The sequence below is a fragment of the Furipterus horrens genome, unplaced genomic scaffold, assembly GCF_987537825.1.
Source record: "Furipterus horrens unplaced genomic scaffold, mFurHor1.1.pri manual_scaffold_1, whole genome shotgun sequence".
NCBI classification, from domain to species: domain Eukaryota; kingdom Metazoa; phylum Chordata; class Mammalia; order Chiroptera; family Furipteridae; genus Furipterus; species Furipterus horrens.
Genome location: NW_028327171.1, coordinates 135,456,162 through 135,475,949, shown reverse-complemented (window position 1 = coordinate 135,475,949; position 19,788 = coordinate 135,456,162). Strand labels below are relative to the sequence as shown.

General features: G+C 32.1%; 1 protein-coding gene across 3 annotated transcripts in view; it reads right to left on the bottom strand.

Moving 5' to 3' along the window:
- Positions 1-1,855: 1,855 nt before the first annotated feature.
- SPOPL (speckle type BTB/POZ protein like) overlaps positions 1,856-19,788 on the bottom strand; it is a 64,096-nt gene continuing 46,163 nt past the window's right edge. For 2 of the 3 annotated variants that reach the window (XM_090279536.1, XM_090279538.1), the window contains exons 6-12: positions 18,824-18,919; positions 15,109-15,286; positions 14,973-15,028; positions 12,969-13,091; positions 9,472-9,614; positions 9,330-9,383; positions 1,856-6,153 (exon numbers count right to left, since the gene is read on the bottom strand). In XM_090279536.1, coding sequence (XP_090135662.1) covers positions 6,009-6,153; positions 9,330-9,383; positions 9,472-9,614; positions 12,969-13,091; positions 14,973-15,028; positions 15,109-15,286; positions 18,824-18,919 — 795 coding nt within the window. In that variant the 3' untranslated portion in view covers positions 1,856-6,008. The remainder of the gene's footprint in view (positions 6,154-9,329; positions 9,384-9,471; positions 9,615-12,968; positions 13,092-14,972; positions 15,029-15,108; positions 15,287-18,823; positions 18,920-19,788) is intronic. The other variant, XM_090279544.1, reaches the window with a different exon arrangement.

Sequence of the window (19,788 nt, the reverse complement as noted above, 5' to 3'; positions counted from 1 at the left end):
TCAGCAACACAGATACACCAAGTATCCATTTTCTATGTGGGACAGCAGAGCTCATGAGAAGCATTGGGTGGAGTCGAATTGGCCTCCAAGATCTGACCTCAAACCTGGTAATCCAAACATTCTACATGAGCCACTTGTTGACAGAAAGAACATTATATTCCACCTCTGCACATAAAACTGGGTCTCATGAAGCAATTTGTTAAAGCTTTGCCAACTGAAGGAGACTGTTTCAAGCCTGTCGTTTGAAAAGATAAAATACCTTAATACGTATGTTTGGTAGAACTTTACTACTTGTAAACAATTTGACTTACAGTAACAATACATAGCCTTTATATGAATAAAATAAATATTAGTCTGTTCAGGTAATTTTTAATTTTCCTTTGTATGTACATTTTGTATGATTTTTGGGACAAAGGAAGGGTATTTTGTACCTTAATAAGTTGACATGGTAAGAGAAAAACTGGGGTCATTTTTGGATTCAGATGCCAAAAGTTAGTCAAAAACAAGTGTCAAATCTAACTCAGTGAAAATTGTGTTCCCCAGTATAATATGACTCAGATATTCTGGATCTGTACCTGTATAGACCACTTTGAGTAGCAGCAGATTTAGAATTTTATGAGCATCATGGCTAAGTCATAATCAGTGGAATCCTGCAATTACTATTACATCTGATACTCTGAGCTACCACTGAAGTTTTAGGACACTGGAAACCAAACCATACCTACTTAAAATCTAGAAATTATTTTAAAAATACTGACCCAGCTCTCCAAACATATCTTTTTTAGCTTATTTTGTCAACAGGTTTCAAAGACCAATATCTCATTCCAGCTGTATAGGCTTAAGAAAATATTGACCAAAACAGATTGCAAAACAGAAGACGGTTGTAGTAATAGGCTACTTTTGCTGGGAAGACAGCAGAGATGTATTATCCTTGACATGTGTATAGTGCTAAGTTTTGTGGACACAGGTCTCCAAGGATGTAAAAAGGATAATTACTTCTTTAGGAGAATTAGATTCATTTCCTCATCTATGATTTTGCATTCTCCAGGTTAATCTTAATTTGGGGGACTGTGGTCCCTCTTTGAAGGACTTATTAACATGAATAACAAAGTCACTGTAATTACTATGTATTGCTCTACCTTTTAAGATTTTTAAATGTTAATATTTCAATAAAAACAATCTTATAGTTGAGGTAGGTGGTAGGAATTTAGGTTACAAACCATGCCACTAAGTTGGGCCAGAAAGTTAAGACCCTCTTATTTACTGTTATACTATTAAATCTGAATGACTTTGGACCAGTCCTACCTCTACATTGATTGCCATTTCTAAAGCTCATCACATAATATATCTGGTCTGCAACTTCCCTTCTATCAGAGTCCTGCGTTAACATTTGAATTTATAAACTTTGCTAGGACAAATCTTGAGCCAACATACCATACTACATATGTTTTTCCAAGTAAAATGTTATTTTTTGAGAAGAAATCCGTTTAAGGTGTCAGTGCATGTTTTTTGAGGCCTGAGAAGCAAACAAAAAACTAGACAGACAGATGATAGGTAAGATAGTCTGAGCCACATTTTGCATTCTCATCATAACTAAGGCAAGACATTGATGATGTGCCATTTCAGAGTCTTGCCTGCTACCTCTGGTTAACAAAAGCTGTATTATGGTCCAGATGAAGTTACAGGGTCTAAATTTATTCTCCCACTTGTAACAACCAAATTAGAACAAAAATAAAAACACAACAGACAAATATATACATTAAACAGTGGTTTTTAAGACACTGAATATCAGGTAAAAAAATAAAGAGTTCATATTTTCAAATAAACACAAAATAAAGCAATTAATTGTGAATAAGTAGTAACAACTTTATTTTAACGCAAAGTGCTGAAATGCAAAAAATATTTTCAGCAACAAGATACCAAAAGTATGTATCTCATCATTAACATGAGCTGATTAAAAATGAGGCTGAAAAGTTCAATAGAAGCATTTATACATTTGAAACTTGAAAATCAAGTTCCCCAGAACTAATTTTTAAATAATTTTACCAGAATTTCATTTTCAAAAGTGGGACTCAATTTTTATCTTCATCTAAAAATCTGATTGCAAAATTAACTGAGTTACAATATACAATAATAAACTCTTAACAAAAAAAAATTTAAATATACCAATTCCTTTTCAAACATAAAGTCCACACAGTGCACGCAGAAGACATGATGTGATGATGTAATTCCTAGTGAAAAGGAAGTCAGTCTTGGATACGGCAGGCACTCAGTGTTTATTCAGCTGGACCTAAAATTTACACCATTCCATGAACATTTAAATAGAGCTCATAATCTGTATAAAAAAGGTCTGCAAAATACTCTTATTAGTGTGTGAAAAGTGCTGTCTTTATAAACTGAAAACACTAAAACCCACCCACCCACCTTATTTTGCAAGAATATATTGAATATTTTTATTTTATCCACCAAAGCGGATGAAGGTCCAACGTGGAATAATTAAACATTTGAAGTATACTTGGCTATGAAGAAAGCTTTATGAGTTTAACAAAACAACTTACAGAAGTCCCTAGTGTTCTATTTTAATAACAAAGGGTAGCATCTATGATCCACAACTTTATAAAGAATTCCTGCTTAGGTTTTAAAATTTATGCACAAAACTTAAATGGGTAAATAAATTAGTAAATATAATTTTGGCAATTTAAGGTCTAACTTAGGTCTAGTTTTTAAAAAGCCAATAATGTTCATGATGACTTTTTAAGAGATCTGTTAACATTTTAAACTTAATTTTAAAACTGATGATGTTCTAAAAAGGCACTACTTTGTCATACATAAATTGGTCACATTTTTGACAATTTATAATTTCCACTGCCAATCAATGCCCCCATAAGTAAAGCACATTTAGATGAAATATTTCTACTAACCTGAACTTTCAACATTTAACTGAGTCCTATTTTCAGAAATTCACTCGCTTGAATATAGCACACACAAGCCCAAGTGAAATCAAGTACAATACATGTACACTCATGCACACACATGCATGCACACAGATGCCCAAATAACCAAATAACACATGCAAGGTTCTCCAATGACCATTTTAAGACAATGACACACAAGTATTCAAGGAGGTAACAATGGCAGCCATAATATTATGGCACCTTCATATCTGTGCTCCAAATACCAATATATGCATTAAAATTCAAAAATGAAAAAGGCACAAATACAGTGTTTCCCAATCTGAATCTAAAGAAAAGTTTTCAAATGGTTACTTTTGTAATATGTAACTTAAAACCAGTCACTACTTTTTAAGAAAAAGTTCTGTTTAGATGACAAAAGGGAAACAGGAGCAGGCTGAGAATCAAAAGGCCAGACTACTCTGGATAGAATCTGTACCCATTGAAAACAATGTATTTTAAAAGGGAAGAAAAGAGCTATTAGAACACTTATGTCATAACACATTAACAGTTTTTTTATCATTGCCTCAAGAACCCACAATACCAAAAAATATACATAATAAATAAAAAAGTAAATCAACTACCATATGATTCTGTTATTATAAAGGTAGGCATTATATTATCTGAAAAGTGGACACTTCTACAAACATGGATATTCTTACAGCACAGTGTTTGACGTTTTTGGTACAAAATGTGCTACCAAACTTAAAAAAAAAGTATTTATAATAAAACCCCTAAGATTTGCAATAAACATGAAAACAAGTGAGGGCAAGCTGAAATGTTTATTATAGGGTATAATTACTGAAGTCGCTATGGTTAGAAATGTGCATTCAAGCAGTGAATTCACAATGTGCCTGTGTACATTTGCTATAAATGGGCACGCCAGTGTTGTGTGTTGTGGGTTTTTGTTTTTTGTTTTTTATATATGACAACAAAATTCTATAGCCTGAGGAGTTTTTGTTTTCTTATAAGACCCTGGAAAAATTTTAAATTACTATCTTAGTATATATGTGTGTGTGTGTATTTTTTCAAATTGTACATGGTACATTTAATGAATTCAATCTCATGGTGAAATTAAGAAAGTGAATCTCTGCCCCCTATAGCGCTGCTCCATAGGATGGAGTCCATTAACATGGAAGAAACTTCTATCTCAAGGGACGCTTCCAATTTCAAATTTAACACAACAGAGACTCAATGAAACTACACAGAAAGAAATGAAGATACATGAAAAAATAAGATCTTTCTAAACTGCAGTTTGTTATGGATAACAAATGCTTATTTGACAGTGTTGTTCAATGTAAATATCAATCACTATTACTATATTAGATTTGCTTCACTGAATACCTAACAAAGAGATAACCCCTAAAATCTATTTTGAAACCTCAGGCTTATTTTTTTCACTTTTATCCTAAATTAAAAAGCTAAATAAAGAAATTATACAAATTTTAATCTGGAGACTAAAGTTATATGTGCAAGTGTATAGGTTTATGCACCTTTTTCCAGTGACAAACTTTTCCCCTGTGGTCAAATATAAATCTAAATCTTGCCTAAGCGCACTACCCCTATTGCAGGAAATCAGATGCAGTGACTTGATGGTGACAGCTCCTCCTTCTCCAGGACAACACATCAAAACAAGACTTTCACTGGGAACAGAGCTATTGAACACTGAACATGTGTATGTGTTTAAAGCTAAAATTCATTTATAATAAACTGGCCCATGAAAAGCAATTTATAAATAGTTATCCTGTTCACATTATGCAGAATTTCAGTATCATCCACAACGTTAGTACAGTAACTGAAACAGAAAGGAGAAAACTAGGCAGAGAGATAAGTTTCAGAATTTGACCTGACATATTTTTATGGGTTTTCTCCTTTAGTCTGCAAATAACATCAGTTCATTGTTTTTAGAAGAATAGTAGACTGTCCGGGATTCATTTATTGTTCAGCTGCCTTCTCCAAAGTGTGATAAAAAAGGAGTAAATTCAATAATAATTATCTGAAATTGAAACCAATTTAACTATAATGAAGGATATCTTTCTTAACTATTATCACAAACTGCCCAGTCACTTCAGTCTTAAAAAATTCTTTCAAAAGTTAAGACACATTTTATTATACCTTAATTCCCTCAAAAGCAAAAAAAATATATGTACCACTCAACATACAAAAGTTACACATTAAAAGTGCATATATGTCTTTCTTAATTGGCCCACTCATTAAATTTACATTTGGTCATCCTTACTTTTAACATGTATAGAATTCTTCATATAAATGTAGGTCACTATAAATTAAAAAAAAATTTTTTCAGCACAAAACATGCTTTCTTCTTATTGAAATCTTAGCCTCAACCAGTTCTCAGTAATTGTAAACTTGGACAAACCCACAAAGAAAAGGTTTGTTATGCTTCTCTTAGTTTGTTGAACAGTTAGCATACAAACACCACAGATTTTACTAAAACTTGGGACCAACTCATTGCATATTTGCCCCATGAAATAAAAAATAAATTAGAACTGAAGCAGTGTTTTGTCATAACTTACCTTGAAGGTAAGCAGGTTCTCCTGTGCCTATAGAACTCAGACGGGAGACTTTAACCGTTATCTCCAATGCAAGTGCTTTTAAGAAGAACCTAGTTTTAAACTTCGAGATAGCATAACACAAACCCTCTAAAATTAATTTTGCTTTTCTTAAGCTAATGGAAGATCCTTTTGAAACATAATATCTTCAGTTATCAATATTACTGCATTATGGAGCTAGTGCAATCCTGCATAGCCTTGGTCAAAATGACAAGGCACGATAAAAAATTAAAGTATTATATGAACAAGAGAAGTCATTGGAGATAATTTAAGGCCTTGAAGTGAATTAAGAGTACAGTCAGTCCAATTTAAAGCTGAAGAATAAACCATAAATTATCCACCTAAAACACAAGCAATATGCTTTTTCAGCTTCTGTTCTGCAGACAAGACAACAGCAACAACTCTTGTTTATGGTTTGTCTACTAGAATCCTTCTGGACCTGGAGGAATAAAAGTCAATTCCATTTTTCTACAGTTCATGGAAGATTTCAGGACTGTTTTAGCCGTTTGCGTGGAATGCCAAACTGTGGACACTGTGCAGATGCTAGTGCTCGGAAGGCTTCTGCTACTAAATGGGGGTGAGACTGAATCATGGACTTCCACCCTGATGTTTCCATTATGTCTGCTGCTTGGCTGAAAAATAAAATTAAGAGGTGTTTATTTAAAGAGCACTTTTCAAAATGCATTGTTGCACAGTTAATTTTTTTAAATTTATGGATTTTAAAATGTTTTGAACACTGCTTCTGTATATAGTCAAACCACTCAAATTCCTTTAAGTATCTTCACCTTACTAGTATTTTCTGTTGCAACTGAAACTATTAAATTTTTCTAGAAATTCTCTCCTCTTGAAGTATGTGACACTTGTCCAAATAATCCCATTCCCATCATTGCCATTTCCAAACCAGCTCTTTCAGGAGCTTTTTTCCCTAGCTCAGGTCTTCCTTGAGAGTTCCAACTTTTGTCCTCTACTCTTTTTTCTTAGCATTCATTATTCATCCTATCTCATCCATTCTTCACAATTTTAGCTATCATATTCAATGATGACAACTACTGATTTGCTAAATCCTAAGCCTCTTACAAAGTTAGTTCCCAACCATTTGTTCTATTTACTTGGATGTGTTTCAAGATCCATACACTGTATTAAGAATTGTTAGATAAGAACTCAACATGTCTCTCTCCAAGCCCTAAATTCTTCCTCCCTCATTTTTGGTCAGCTAATGTTTCCACCATCATCCAGTGATTCAAGTCATCTTAGACTCTGTCCTTTCTAATCAGTCATCAAAACCCTATTTTAATTCCCCACAATACTTAAGTCTATAGTTAAGACCCACATCATCTTACTTTACCCTTCCTTGTCTCCTATCTCCTCTCCCTTCTACCAGACTGGCATCCAAATATAATAGATATTCAAATATTACAGTTGTCCCTCAGGAATACTGTACCCTTTCATTTCTCCCTAGCCCCTCTGTTACCAGTCAGGTCTAATCTCTTGCCTGATCTACTCCAATAACTTTCCAAATTGTCTACCTATATTTATTTAACCTTGCTTGTCAAGTACCACACCACCTAAACCTCTCTGCAACCTATTCTCTACACGGAGAATGCTAAAAACACAAACCTGATCAGGCTCTGCCCTAGGTTGAAATCTTTTACTGGATTACTCTTCGAATAATGTCTTTAAAAGCCTAATGTTAATTTACATGGTTTTCCAGGACCTTATCCCTGCCTGCTTTCCCCAGCTTCCCACAACCCAAACTTTGATACCTGATTTCTGGGATGTACTTTTCTACTTCTCCCCTATTTGTTACCAGAGTAACTGCTACTAACGCTTTAGGTCTTTATTTATACAATTCCTTGAAAGGGCTTCCTCTGATCCCTAGATTAGGTTAGGTGCCTTTGCTATATGCTTGGATGGGCATGCTATACTTTACCTATCATCACACTTTAATTCAGTTACTTAATTCCTATTTATCTCCTGCTAAACCACAGACTCCATAAAGAGAGGGAACACATATGCCATATTCACTATTATATTCTTGATACTGAGAATGTTGCATTGAGCTGTATTTATTGGAGAATAAATATAAATATCTGTAAAATGAATGATTAACTGCTGTCTTCAGGCTTCTGTACTTTGATTCAAGCTATTCTTTCTATCTGCAATGCATGTTATTTCTTTTTTTTGTTCTGCTAATCCCTATTCATGTTTTAAGACACCTCTGTCATATCCAGTAAGGTATCCCTAACCCTCCAGCCTTTGTGTCCTACACATAGCTTCCTTTATAACATTAGTTACCACATTATAATAAACTATGTCCATGTATTTGTTTATTTCATTAGATAAATTTCTATCCATATATGAATGATTATACTCATGTATTTTTCTTTCATTAGATAAATTTCTCAAGAACAGAAATTTTTCCTTATAATTGTCCTTATAGGTAGCATATTAGCGTGGTGTTTGAGATATAACAGATACTAAGTAAATGTTTGCTGAACAGTAGCTAATAATAAAACTTTTTTATTTACCTGATATGATTATCAGTGTGTCATTATGTTTATAATTTCAATTAGTTTTAGTATCATACTGATCTCTCTCAAGATAGCTGACATTTTCATTTATTTAACAAATATCTACTGAAGGTCTGTACATACAACAGCTTCTTCAGAGGATATAAAAATGTTGTGTTCTTTTTTTATACTGAAAAAGTTATACAATGTAAAATATTTCCTTAACAAAACTAGAGCTTGAAAGTGGCTAAGTACAAAAGATAAAAAAATTGTCATTTGTTGTTTACTAATTATATTTTAAATTAAAATTGATTATCTAGATCATATACCATAATGGTAACATATTACACACTGACCAATACACAGAACAATAAATTATAAGTAGTCACTAATTTTTACTTTCAGAAAAGATAATTCACAAACTGATAGGAATTCAGTTAACTTCACATGTATCAAACAGATTAAAACAATGGGAAATAAGTCAACATTCATTTTATTGTCTCTAACACTGACTTTTCTTACTTTTTTTTATCAACTTGTCTTTTATGACATCCTTCTATCAACTTTGGTAATATGCAAAAAAGGGATTTTAGGGTTTACAAGCAAAAATTAATCAGAAGATGCAAAAATCAACCTAATGACTTCACCCTTTTTGATTCTGAATAATTAAAGAGTAGAAAAGTCTCTCTAAAAATGAGAGAAGAAAACAAGAAGGGAATAATAAGTTCTAATAGTTCATATTCAAAAGGTCTGGGCTTAGAAAAGATATAACTATGCTACCTCTTAGAGTTTTACCAAGGAAAATAAAGATCAAATTACTCTCATTTTTGGAATATTAGATAGCGAGCTTAATATAGCACTGAATGAAAGGTACTTGGCTATCCTAAGAAGTAATAGGTTAGCTTTCAAGTGTAAAGGCTTTTTAGACAAATCTGGAGGGTACATTACTCATAGGATAAAATGAGTATTTTCCGTATTTTTAGAAATGCATTCTGAAGGGAGCGGGAAAGGTTCTCTAGTAGCCATTGAGACACCTGGACTCAGCCCTGTACTACGTGAGCACATGTGCTTAGGAAATTAGAGCATCCGTCCCAGCGCACGTTCGCAGCTGCTCTACAGGGGGCATGGCCCCGAGAGGACACTAAGTTATCCACATTTTTTTTTTTTAAATAACCAGCTGTGTGCTCTATATAACTAATATTTGGATTCTTACTTATTGTAGATAAACAAAAGGCTATGCCAACACTTAATTTTATGTAAGAAGATCAACTTTAGGTCAGAAACTGATGCCATCTTACTTGTTGTTCCAGCTTTTCCCATCTTTACACCCAAGCTGTCGAAGTACACTGCACCTGTATTGAAGATTTAAACACACTTAAAAAAAAGTCCAGTGAAAAAAGCTGAAGGTGTCATGTCTTCTGAAACACAAGCGTAGCTTACCTATTAATAAAGTCTATGGCTTGTGCTTTCAACTGTTCTGCACTGTGCAAATCTGCAAGGACAAGGGTATCAGCAACATTTTCTACTGAGAGGTTACTACACAAAGCTTCTTCACACATGACCTTCAGCCGTTCCAGTGCATACTATCCAAAAGGAAAACATAACCATTAAACATTTACTCAAACCACCAAGTTTTAAATACATAATATTGGTGACTTAGAAATAGTTAGGGCGCATGATACTTTGAACTGAAGGTAACTTAAGTCTCTAAATTAGTTTTAACGTAAAATGGTAAAAATATGAATGAATCCATTCAAAAGAAAAAAGTTTTCTTTAGGAGATTTCAATTTCCACAGTGCAAAATACTGTGTATTTTAAAAATAGTGTTTTGTTCTCTAAAAATAAAACCTTATTACTCAATACTCCTAATGAATATAGCTCTCTTCTCTACTAACCAGTACAATGCATATTGTCACAACTGAATCTTGAAGAATGAATTACAAAGCAAAAGAAATTATATTCATAGCCACTAAAAGCCTTAGTGTATATTATAACATCTTTGGCGGCTTTATTGAGGTATAATTAACATATAATAAAGTGCATGTATTTAAAGTTTATACTTTGATGAGTTTATATAACCCTGTAATCACCATTAAATCAAGACAATGAAGATATTCATCATCCTCAAAAATTTCCTTCTGCCTCTCTGTAATCCTTCCCTCCCACTCCACCCCACCCCAGGCAACAAATTTAACATGACTTCTACTACTATATTTTGTATTTTGTGGAATCTTCCATAATTCAAATCATACCATTGTACTCATTTTTGACTGGTTTCTTCCACAAAGTATAATTATTTTGAAGTTCATACATATTGTTGCCTGTATATCAAAAGTTCAATGCCTTTTATTGCTGAGTAGTATTCCATTGTATATACACATACCACAATTTGTTTATCCATTCATTTGTTAAGAGAACATTTGGGTGTTTCCACTTTTTAGCTATTACCAAAAAAAGCTGCTATAAACATTAATATGTAAGTTAGTATATGGGTAAATGCTTTCTTTTCTCTTGAATAAAAACCTAACAAGTGGGTTTGTTGGATCGTATGGCAAGTGTAAAACTTTTTAAGGAATGACCAAACAGTCTTCCAAAATGGTTGTGCCATTTTACATTTCCATTAGCAGTGTATGACAGCCCTAATTCTTCACTACCTTGACCATACTTAATACGGTCTTTTAAATTTTTAGCTATTATGATAGCTAAAGAAGTATCTTGTGATAGTTTCAATTTTCATTTTCCTAATGATTACTGATGTTGAGCATCTTCTGATATGCTTGATTGACATTATTTCAGGAAATGTGTGTTCAAATATTTTCTATTTTTAGAAATAAGATTGCTTTCTTACAATTGAATTTTCAGAAAACTCCTTTATCAGATATATTTGGAATAAAAGTTGTTGATGAAATATATGCTTTGCAAATATTTTCTCCCACTCTGTCAATAGTTTTTAGTCTGTCTCTTAAAAAAATTTTTTTTTGATTGATGTGAGAGAGCGAGAGAGAGAAACATCAATTTGTTGCTCTAATTATTCATGCACTCCTTGGTTGCTTCTTGTATATGCCCTGACTGGGGATCAAACATGCAACCCTGGTGAATGGGGATGACACTCTAACCAATTAAGCTACCTAGCCAGAGCTCTTCTGTGTCTTAAGTAGTTTCGAATTTTACTTAAGTCTATCAATTTTTTTCTTTTATGTACAGTATTCCCTCACTTACTGCGGGTATTACGTTCCAGACACCCCCGCAAAGTAGGAACCTTACATTTATTCTACACTCTTAAACCTACATAACTTTAACATACATATACAGTACCACAAAATTCCGCCATATAGCGAAAAATCCGCGGTACAGTGAGGCCGCAATAAGTGAACTGCAATATAGAGAGGGACTACTGTAGTATGTTTTGGGGGTCATAGTTTAGAAGTCTTTACCCAAAAGATTGAACAAGATCATGAATATTTTCTCCTATGCTTTCTCTTAGTAGTTTTAGATTTTAGGTTTGTAATCCTATTTGCATAATTTTTAACATATGACACGAAATTCATATACAAAGTTCATTTTTTTCAAATAAATCCAATAAAAGTTCAATTTGCAGGGCATTTGAGTATCTGACTGTTAAACATTATTTGTTGAAAAAACTTCCCTTTTTCCACTGAATTACTCTTGCACTTTCATTAAAAATTAGATATCCATATATGTGACAGTCTATTTCTGTGCTCTCTATTCTGTCCTAATGAATTATATGTCCTTCTTGTCACCAATAAAACACTCTTTTAAATACTGAAGCACTATAATGTCTTATTATCAGACAGTGTTAGTCTTTCATTTTGATTTCTTTTCAGTTATTGATTATAGGTCCTTGCACTTACATATACATTTTTAAGTAAGCTTGTCAATTAGAAAAAGAAAAAGTCTGTTAGTACATGTTGGTTCTACTACTCAATATTAAGAAGAACTGAATTTTAATAATATTGAAATTTCTAGTCCATCCATAAATAAAATTTCTCTCTCCATTTATTTAGGTCTACCTGCATTTCACTTAGCAATATATTGCAACTTTCAGTATATAAATCTTCAACATTTTTTGTCTATGTATTTATGCCTGTGTTTAATATATCTGATGTGATTACATATAAATGGCATTTTTAAATTAAATTTTTATTAAGATAGTTATAGATTCATGTGCAGTTGTAAGAAATAAGATTCTATATATATTTGGCCCGGTTTCCCCCCATGTTAACATTGTGTAAAACAATTATAATATCATGAGGTCTATATATCTATCTACCTATGTGTATATACACCCATACATACACACATGCATACACATGGATGAAAGTGACATGACATCAATACTTTTGGAGAAAGCTCTTGATGCGCTCTCAGGATTATCAACTACTGGCTTCAAGATTTTAGTATTTTTGCAGTTTCCCTACCTTCAAAAAATTGCCATCATAAAAGAGCATCATAAAATTAACATTTTCTTCTCTTTCTACATTATCAAAATAAATTAATCTATGAATACAGAGAATTTAATTAGTCAAAATACCCAATATTTCTTCCTTTCTGTAAACAGAGGTAAGGCACTGTATATTAAAAATAAGAATATATGAAAATTGCAATAAATTATGTATGCTAGTGTGTTCTTATAAAACAGTAAAGATATACTTAAAAATACAGAGTTTACAATTTAGTCCCCAAGAAAAATCACTTTTTTCCATATAAAAATATTTTTATGTGCTACTGATTTTTAAAAATCTCATTTCCATATTATCCCACTATATGCTATTTCACAATACTCTCAAAAGCTATCTATAAATAGTACAAATTAATTCAGTACTTCAAATTATTTGAGGTTTTCATTTGATGATAGCTTTTTAGATACATCAAAAGCTTGAAGATATTTTCCAGCTCTTTAAGACCTAATTACTTACTTTATCTGCAGCTGCCAACAAGTTGTCAGCCATTTTGTCAAGGTTTGGTGCTCTCCCTGTGTAAATGAATCTCATCATTTCTTTAAAAACTTCAGGGTCTATATCATTTATTTCCACTCGATTCTGATATTGAAAACAACACAAAAAAATTATACTTAAAAAACATACACATGCAAATGAACCAGGGGAAACCTCAGCAGTATTAAAAGCCCCAAATCTGTACAACTCAAATATAGATTAAACTTTTAAAATTGAGGTAAGTATTGGGTTGGCCAAAACATTTGTTTTTTTCCCTAAGATGGCTCTGGTAGCGCTTATTTATCTTTAACTTCATTCAAAACAATTTTGTTACTTTTTATTGTGACAGCTATCATATCAGCATGCACTTAAAAAACACATCAAAATTGGTGAATTTTTGTACAGTCATTTTAATATTGAAGATGAAAGACGCGACATTTTCAGCATATTATGCTTTATTATCTCAGGAAAGGTAAAAATGCAACTGAAAAACAAAAAATGGTTTGTGCAGTGTATGGAGAAGGTGCTGTGACTGACTGACTGAGTGTGTCATAAAGTAGTTTGCAGAGTTTCGTGCTAAAGATTTTTTGCTGACTGATGCTCCATGGTCGGGTAGATCAGTTGAAGTTGACAGTGATCAAATTGAGATATTGAGAACAATCAACGTTATAACATGCAGGAGACAGCATATCCAAATATCCAAATCAATAAAGTTATTGGTAAAAAATGGAAAAAAGTGTTATTTTACAGAAAACAACACATGAACTTTTTGGCCAATCCAAGACATCTTCAGTAAGCTATGCAGGCAAAATGAAACAGGAAGATCTAAGAGGAGAAGTACAATCAAACACTACCATGTAGGAATATAAACCCCAATTTCTCAATTAGAAAGAGAAAACAAAAACCTGTCGGCCAAACAAAACACGTCTGTGTTCAGTTTCTGACCTCTGTCGTAGCAGATGTCTGTCTACTAACTTCTCTGCTGAATTCCTAAGTTGTAATACAATGCCCAAGATCCTATAACCAGCTTCAAGCAAAAGAAGAGTCAGGTATATGAGATAATTCCAGAGCCCACACTTCAGAACTCTCCCTTTTGCAAAATGGCATCTCACCTCTTTGCTTAACACATACTCAAGTCCGAAGAGGACTAGTTTCTTTTTTAGTCCTGTATCTTTGTAAATTTGGTTCCTCTCCCCGGATCGATCAAGCTAAACATCTAACACTAAACAATAATAAACTTTTCTTATCCTTTGCTGACAATAGCACTTCACACATCATTAATGTCTCCTTATCCGGAAGTGATCAGAAGGCTGTCTGATCATACTACCTGCCCAGACCAACAATCAAAGGAAAGGAAGCAGCTATTTTGTTGCAGCCTCTACTTCTGCAGAAAGAATAAAGCTGAGCCCACATAAACTCTGGAGTTGTCCAGTTGGAGCACTAACGATCACACGATCACACGTACTGCAACCAGCAAAGAATCAACCTCAGATCTTTAATCTCATGTTTTCAGATGAAAGGTGACAGAGAAACAACCGGGAAAACCAATAAGGTAATATCTTGATTACAGTTAATGTATAATAATATAATTTATGTCATTTTTGTTAAATCTAATAAATATCCCCTCATTTTAGTGGTCAAAAAAAATGTAGGCATTAATTCTGCTCTGGAAAACAAATTCCAAAATTAACTCATAAAGTCTAGAAAGGAAAAATATTTTTCCTAATCAGAGAACTCCCAAGTAGCCAGTCCTTTGGATAAACTACCCTTTTGGGTAAGGAGTGTTTAGTTATTTTCCCACCAAATGGTGATCAAAATAGCTGTTATTTGGAATATTCACCCACTTTAGGAACACATTTCCTCCATCTTTCTATGCTTTCTAAAATCACAGTTTAACAACTTAGAACATACACAATACTTTTAAAATATACATTCTACTATTCTACATTTGCATAAATTCAATATTAGCCCTTCAGCTATGGTTACCTTTTTGCTTTCTTCCATTTCATGTTCAAACATTGCATTAAAAACTGGGGATCGAGCTGTAACAAGATTAAACATCATTATTTAATGCATAAATTTATAGAAGAAATGTATTATATTACCCAAAAGCAAAAAGTACCTGCAAGTACAGATTTATGAGCTTTAAATTCTCGTCCTCTCACAAAAAAACTGCAATCTGTAAATCTTGTGTTTTCCCAGAGATTACCTAAATCTTCTGCTAGTCGACATTCAGGCACCTTCAAAGTATTTGTATTAGTATGCCCTGATATATTTACTGAATCTTGGACCACACTCACCTAATAAAAAAGGGATAGTAAGAAAAACACTTTTACAATTTAATATCAGTAATTAGTTACTAAGACTATACTTAAATTTATCATTTAAATCATTTGAATAATTAAATGTACTCCTGATAAAAATGCTAATACCTGAGAATCTACTTTAAGGATACAATTTAAAAGAGAGAAATAATATAGAAAAAATTTGAAACAAACTATGTCCTTTTCAAGGGACAATTTTATGTAAATAAATGGTTTATCAATTGTTTAGAATAACTGTTTATTGAACTAATTACAAAAAATTATTTCTCAAGAAATAAGTCATAATATGTCAAATTAAACGAGGAGACATTTTTGTGAAGTGAAGAAATTTTTTTCATTTTTATTTTCTATTAACATTTAAAGTTTACTATACATACAGTAAACACAACATCGTACTTATAATGAATTTTTATAGTATTAAAAAAGGGATGATGTGCAATTTGAGAAGTACTTTAAATACTGTTCCTACATGTTTTAACTCCAGTAAAATTGATTTAAAGTATATGTTTATTTAAATTTTAAAGTGCAAGAATTCTCACAAAAGCAACTAGTTATTAAAAAGTTCATGGGATCTTTTATTTTAAAATATCAACAGTAAGAACAATATAAATATAACTTAGTTTGATTTTTAGACCTTTTATTTACCTGTTAACTAGTCAATAAAATTGATATAATTATAACATTGCTTTTATACAGACTCCAATATAATATGGATTAAATTATCTCTAATTAAAGATGACGACTATGTACTAAATATAATATTAAAACACTATTAAGTCTTGCACATTACTTATAAGAAAATGTATTCTACTATTAGGAACTTCAAATTACATTTAATAAATTTAAGAAAATACTACCTCAACAAGTAAAGCATGTTTCAGGGTAAATGAACCACTTTTTACAAAAGTGCTACATTAGTTATCCATTGTTTTAAACTGCTAAACTCTGTGGTCATTTCTTATGCAACAATGGATAACTATGCTCATTTAAAAACATTTCACATGACTTTTATTAAGTAAGCGTAGGTATACATAAAAACATGTATGAATACAGAAAACTATGAAGAAAATGTAAGTTACAAGTGGACAGATTAGACCAAACTACTAATATGCTAACACAGAAAATATAATAATTCAGTATAAAATATTTGGAGAATATTAAATCTGAGAAGCCCTCATTCACCTAGGCGTTTAAACATATATCTCATGTGAATAAATGTGCAGTTCTAAAGAAAGTTTTTATTTTTTGAGGATATTTTTATTAATTGTTTTGTTTTTCCAATTTGCATTATTAACCTTTTGGAATCATATGTCATTGAAATCACCTAATGCAATCACTATATTTGGTAAAAAGTTTCCAAAGTGAGGTCAAGAGAAGGTAACTGAAGTGTCCTAAATCACATTGCTAGTAAATATTAGAGGAAGACTAGACCTCTACCTCCAAATTCCTTTTTTTAGCTCTACACAATTATTTCTTTTGATATATTTTTAAAGTTAGTAGTACTACTTTAATGCAATTATGACTCAGAAAGGATTTATCACAAATCTTGTAAGATGCTTTCCTAAATATAATCATCAAAATATTACGTACATATTCTCCTATTAAGTTTTTAGTTATTAAAATAATTTCTAAAATTTTAGTAACTACAAAACAGAAGAAAACTTCACTAACCCTTACTTGATTGCCCTGTTATACCATACATTATAACTTAATGATACATAAACCAAATATGTTGGTGTTAATACTCAGGGTTTAGTTAGGGATCAATTTTTTATCACATAAATGGTATTTATTTGTTCATAGCAATCATTCCTCTAGAGATTTCTAGACTGCAGGAACTAATCAGTTCAGTTACTTACATAAAGTATGTAGTGAAGTTATAAAAATGTGATGATGCATTTAATTTAGGAATTAAAATTTATTGATTGTATTATTACCCTAAATCAAAATAGTATACTTAATGTAAAGATTTGGCAAAAATCAGCTAACAGATGAAATAAAAGCTACCCTGGCCAAGTGGCTCATGTGGCTGGAGCATTGTCCTAGACACCAAAATAGTTGCAGGTTTTGGTTTTAGTCCCCAGCTGGGGTGCATATGGGAGGCAACCAATTGATATTTTTTCACACACATCGATGTTTCTCCCCCTCTCTCTCTAAAAATCAATAAATATATATCCTTGGGTGATGATTAAAACAAAAATAAAAATAAAAGCATCAAAAAATAAAGCCATTATTATTTGGCATAGGTAGTGATGATGTTACATTTGTATTTTGTATATGTAATCATAATTCAGAAGAATTTATATTGATATGCACATCTGCACAGTATTTTTCATAACAACCACAAATTTTAACTAAGACAATTTCATACTCCAAAGGGTATTCAAGGGATTATTTATAGAGCATAAGTTTATAATTTACATAAAAATGATATGCAATCAATTCTGATAATTACTTTCTTGATACCTATAACTAAGAAATTGGTAACATTTTAGTTTTTCTCAAGTACTTATTCGAATATGGGTAATAAACATTCTAACTCAATGGAACCTAGGGTAAAAAATTCAGAAAAAAGGCTGAAATTCTTTCCTGAGGTTAAATTGCTCTTTCAAAATAAAAGGGCAAATGTACAGTACTTAAAATTGAACTACTGATACAAAGCAAAACCTTGAACTCATCTGACAGCTCTTTTTCAAATTTGCTTTTGGCTCCACTCTGAGAATACAATTCAGACTAAAGATGAACACGTGCAGGCTCAAATCAGCTGTAAGCACTCTGGAAATCTGGGTCTCCTCTAAGTGTGGAATTAAGGTGACAACTAGCTCCAATTTTTAAAAATCTCAATTGTCTAAATTAATTCTGAGAACTAGGAATTTACAAGGGTGTTTAGGAATACAGATTTTGCCACTTTAATTAACTATCTAACCATCCCTCACACTGGTGACAAAATTTTCATAGTACAGTTTCATTCATCTTATAGAATAGTGGGTCTCAGATCTTTTGACTTTCATGGATAGGTATCCTTTTTAAAAATCTGAGTGACAGAAACAATGTTGTCAACTTTTCATTTTGCCGTGAAATAGCTTTTTAGAGGATAAACCCAACTTCCACCCATCATCAAAAGTATTATAAATAGAAGAATACCTTAGCAACAGAAAAACAGGATGGGGGAGAAAAGGTGTCTTTTTAAATAATTTTTTTAAATATTTATATATATATATATATATATATATTTTTTTTTTTTTTTTTTTCTGTATATCAAGGAATGGCATGGGTCCATAGACTATGAGATTATTTAAAATCTTTTGGATTTCAAAAGATGAATTAATCTAACCAATTTTCTATTTTTTCTACTTACTCCTCAATTCCTGAAATCTGTATCACTTTCAGAGAGAAGGGGCGGAACTGTTAACATGGCTAGAAATTTCTACCACTGGCTACTTGATTCACAGTATGGAACTTGCAAGATTAAGTTATGTCTTGCACAAAAAGGGTAGCACCAAACTGCCTTACCTGTCTACAGCACCACTTGCAGGGGAGGGGGAGGAGGCAGTTCTTTACGTAGGGCAGTACATGCTTCCTCCTCTTCTGCAAGCAGTGCTGGAGATGCTGTAGAAGGAAGGGCATCAATGAGAGGTGTGGAAGAAATGGCGGAGGGCATGAGGAATGTTTGCTCAAAGTACTTTTTGCCTTCCTATTGCCTACTATGGTGCACAGAGTATAAATGGCTACATTGATAAAAAGGTACATATTAACAGTATCCAAAACTGAATCTGATCAATGCCAACTTAAAATATATGTCATGATGGGCTCTATTATAATGTCACTAGCATGGAGATACAAAGTATATTTCAAAAATATGTATCAAAAAATCTTAATTTCAGCCTTCATTCTGAATTTCTTGGTTGCTAGGTTCCAATAAACATGCTTGGGAAACTATCTGTAAATAATATTTCAATTCTAAAAAAAGAAATATCATAAAAGTTAATATTAAAAGTTAACAGTCCAAGTCTTAACAAAAAGACTTTTAGCTATAGTTTTATAAATTGGATTAAATGACTTTTAAGGTCCTTTAAATTCTGAGATTACAAGATTTTTAAAAGTCAACATGCTAAAATTTAAGATCACTGCTAGAATTCTGGAATATTCTATATTAAGGATGCTAAATTTTAAAATAATGACATTTATTTAGAGTACTCCTTATAATATCTACCTATTGAAAACAAATGTCTTAGTTATTTAAAAAAATTATTTAATGATAAGCTCTGTTCAAGATACCTGCAGTATGTGCCTTATCAACCAAATAATTGCATTCATAACAAATTCACCATACAGTTCATTTAACTTGTCTAAGTGAAAATAAGATGCACTATATTTGCACTACGTAGTCTCTGGGGCCATGTTTCAATTATTCTTCTAACATAGCATAATGGCATATAATTAGTTTGTAATCTTGCTGAAAAATTTTACATTTTTTG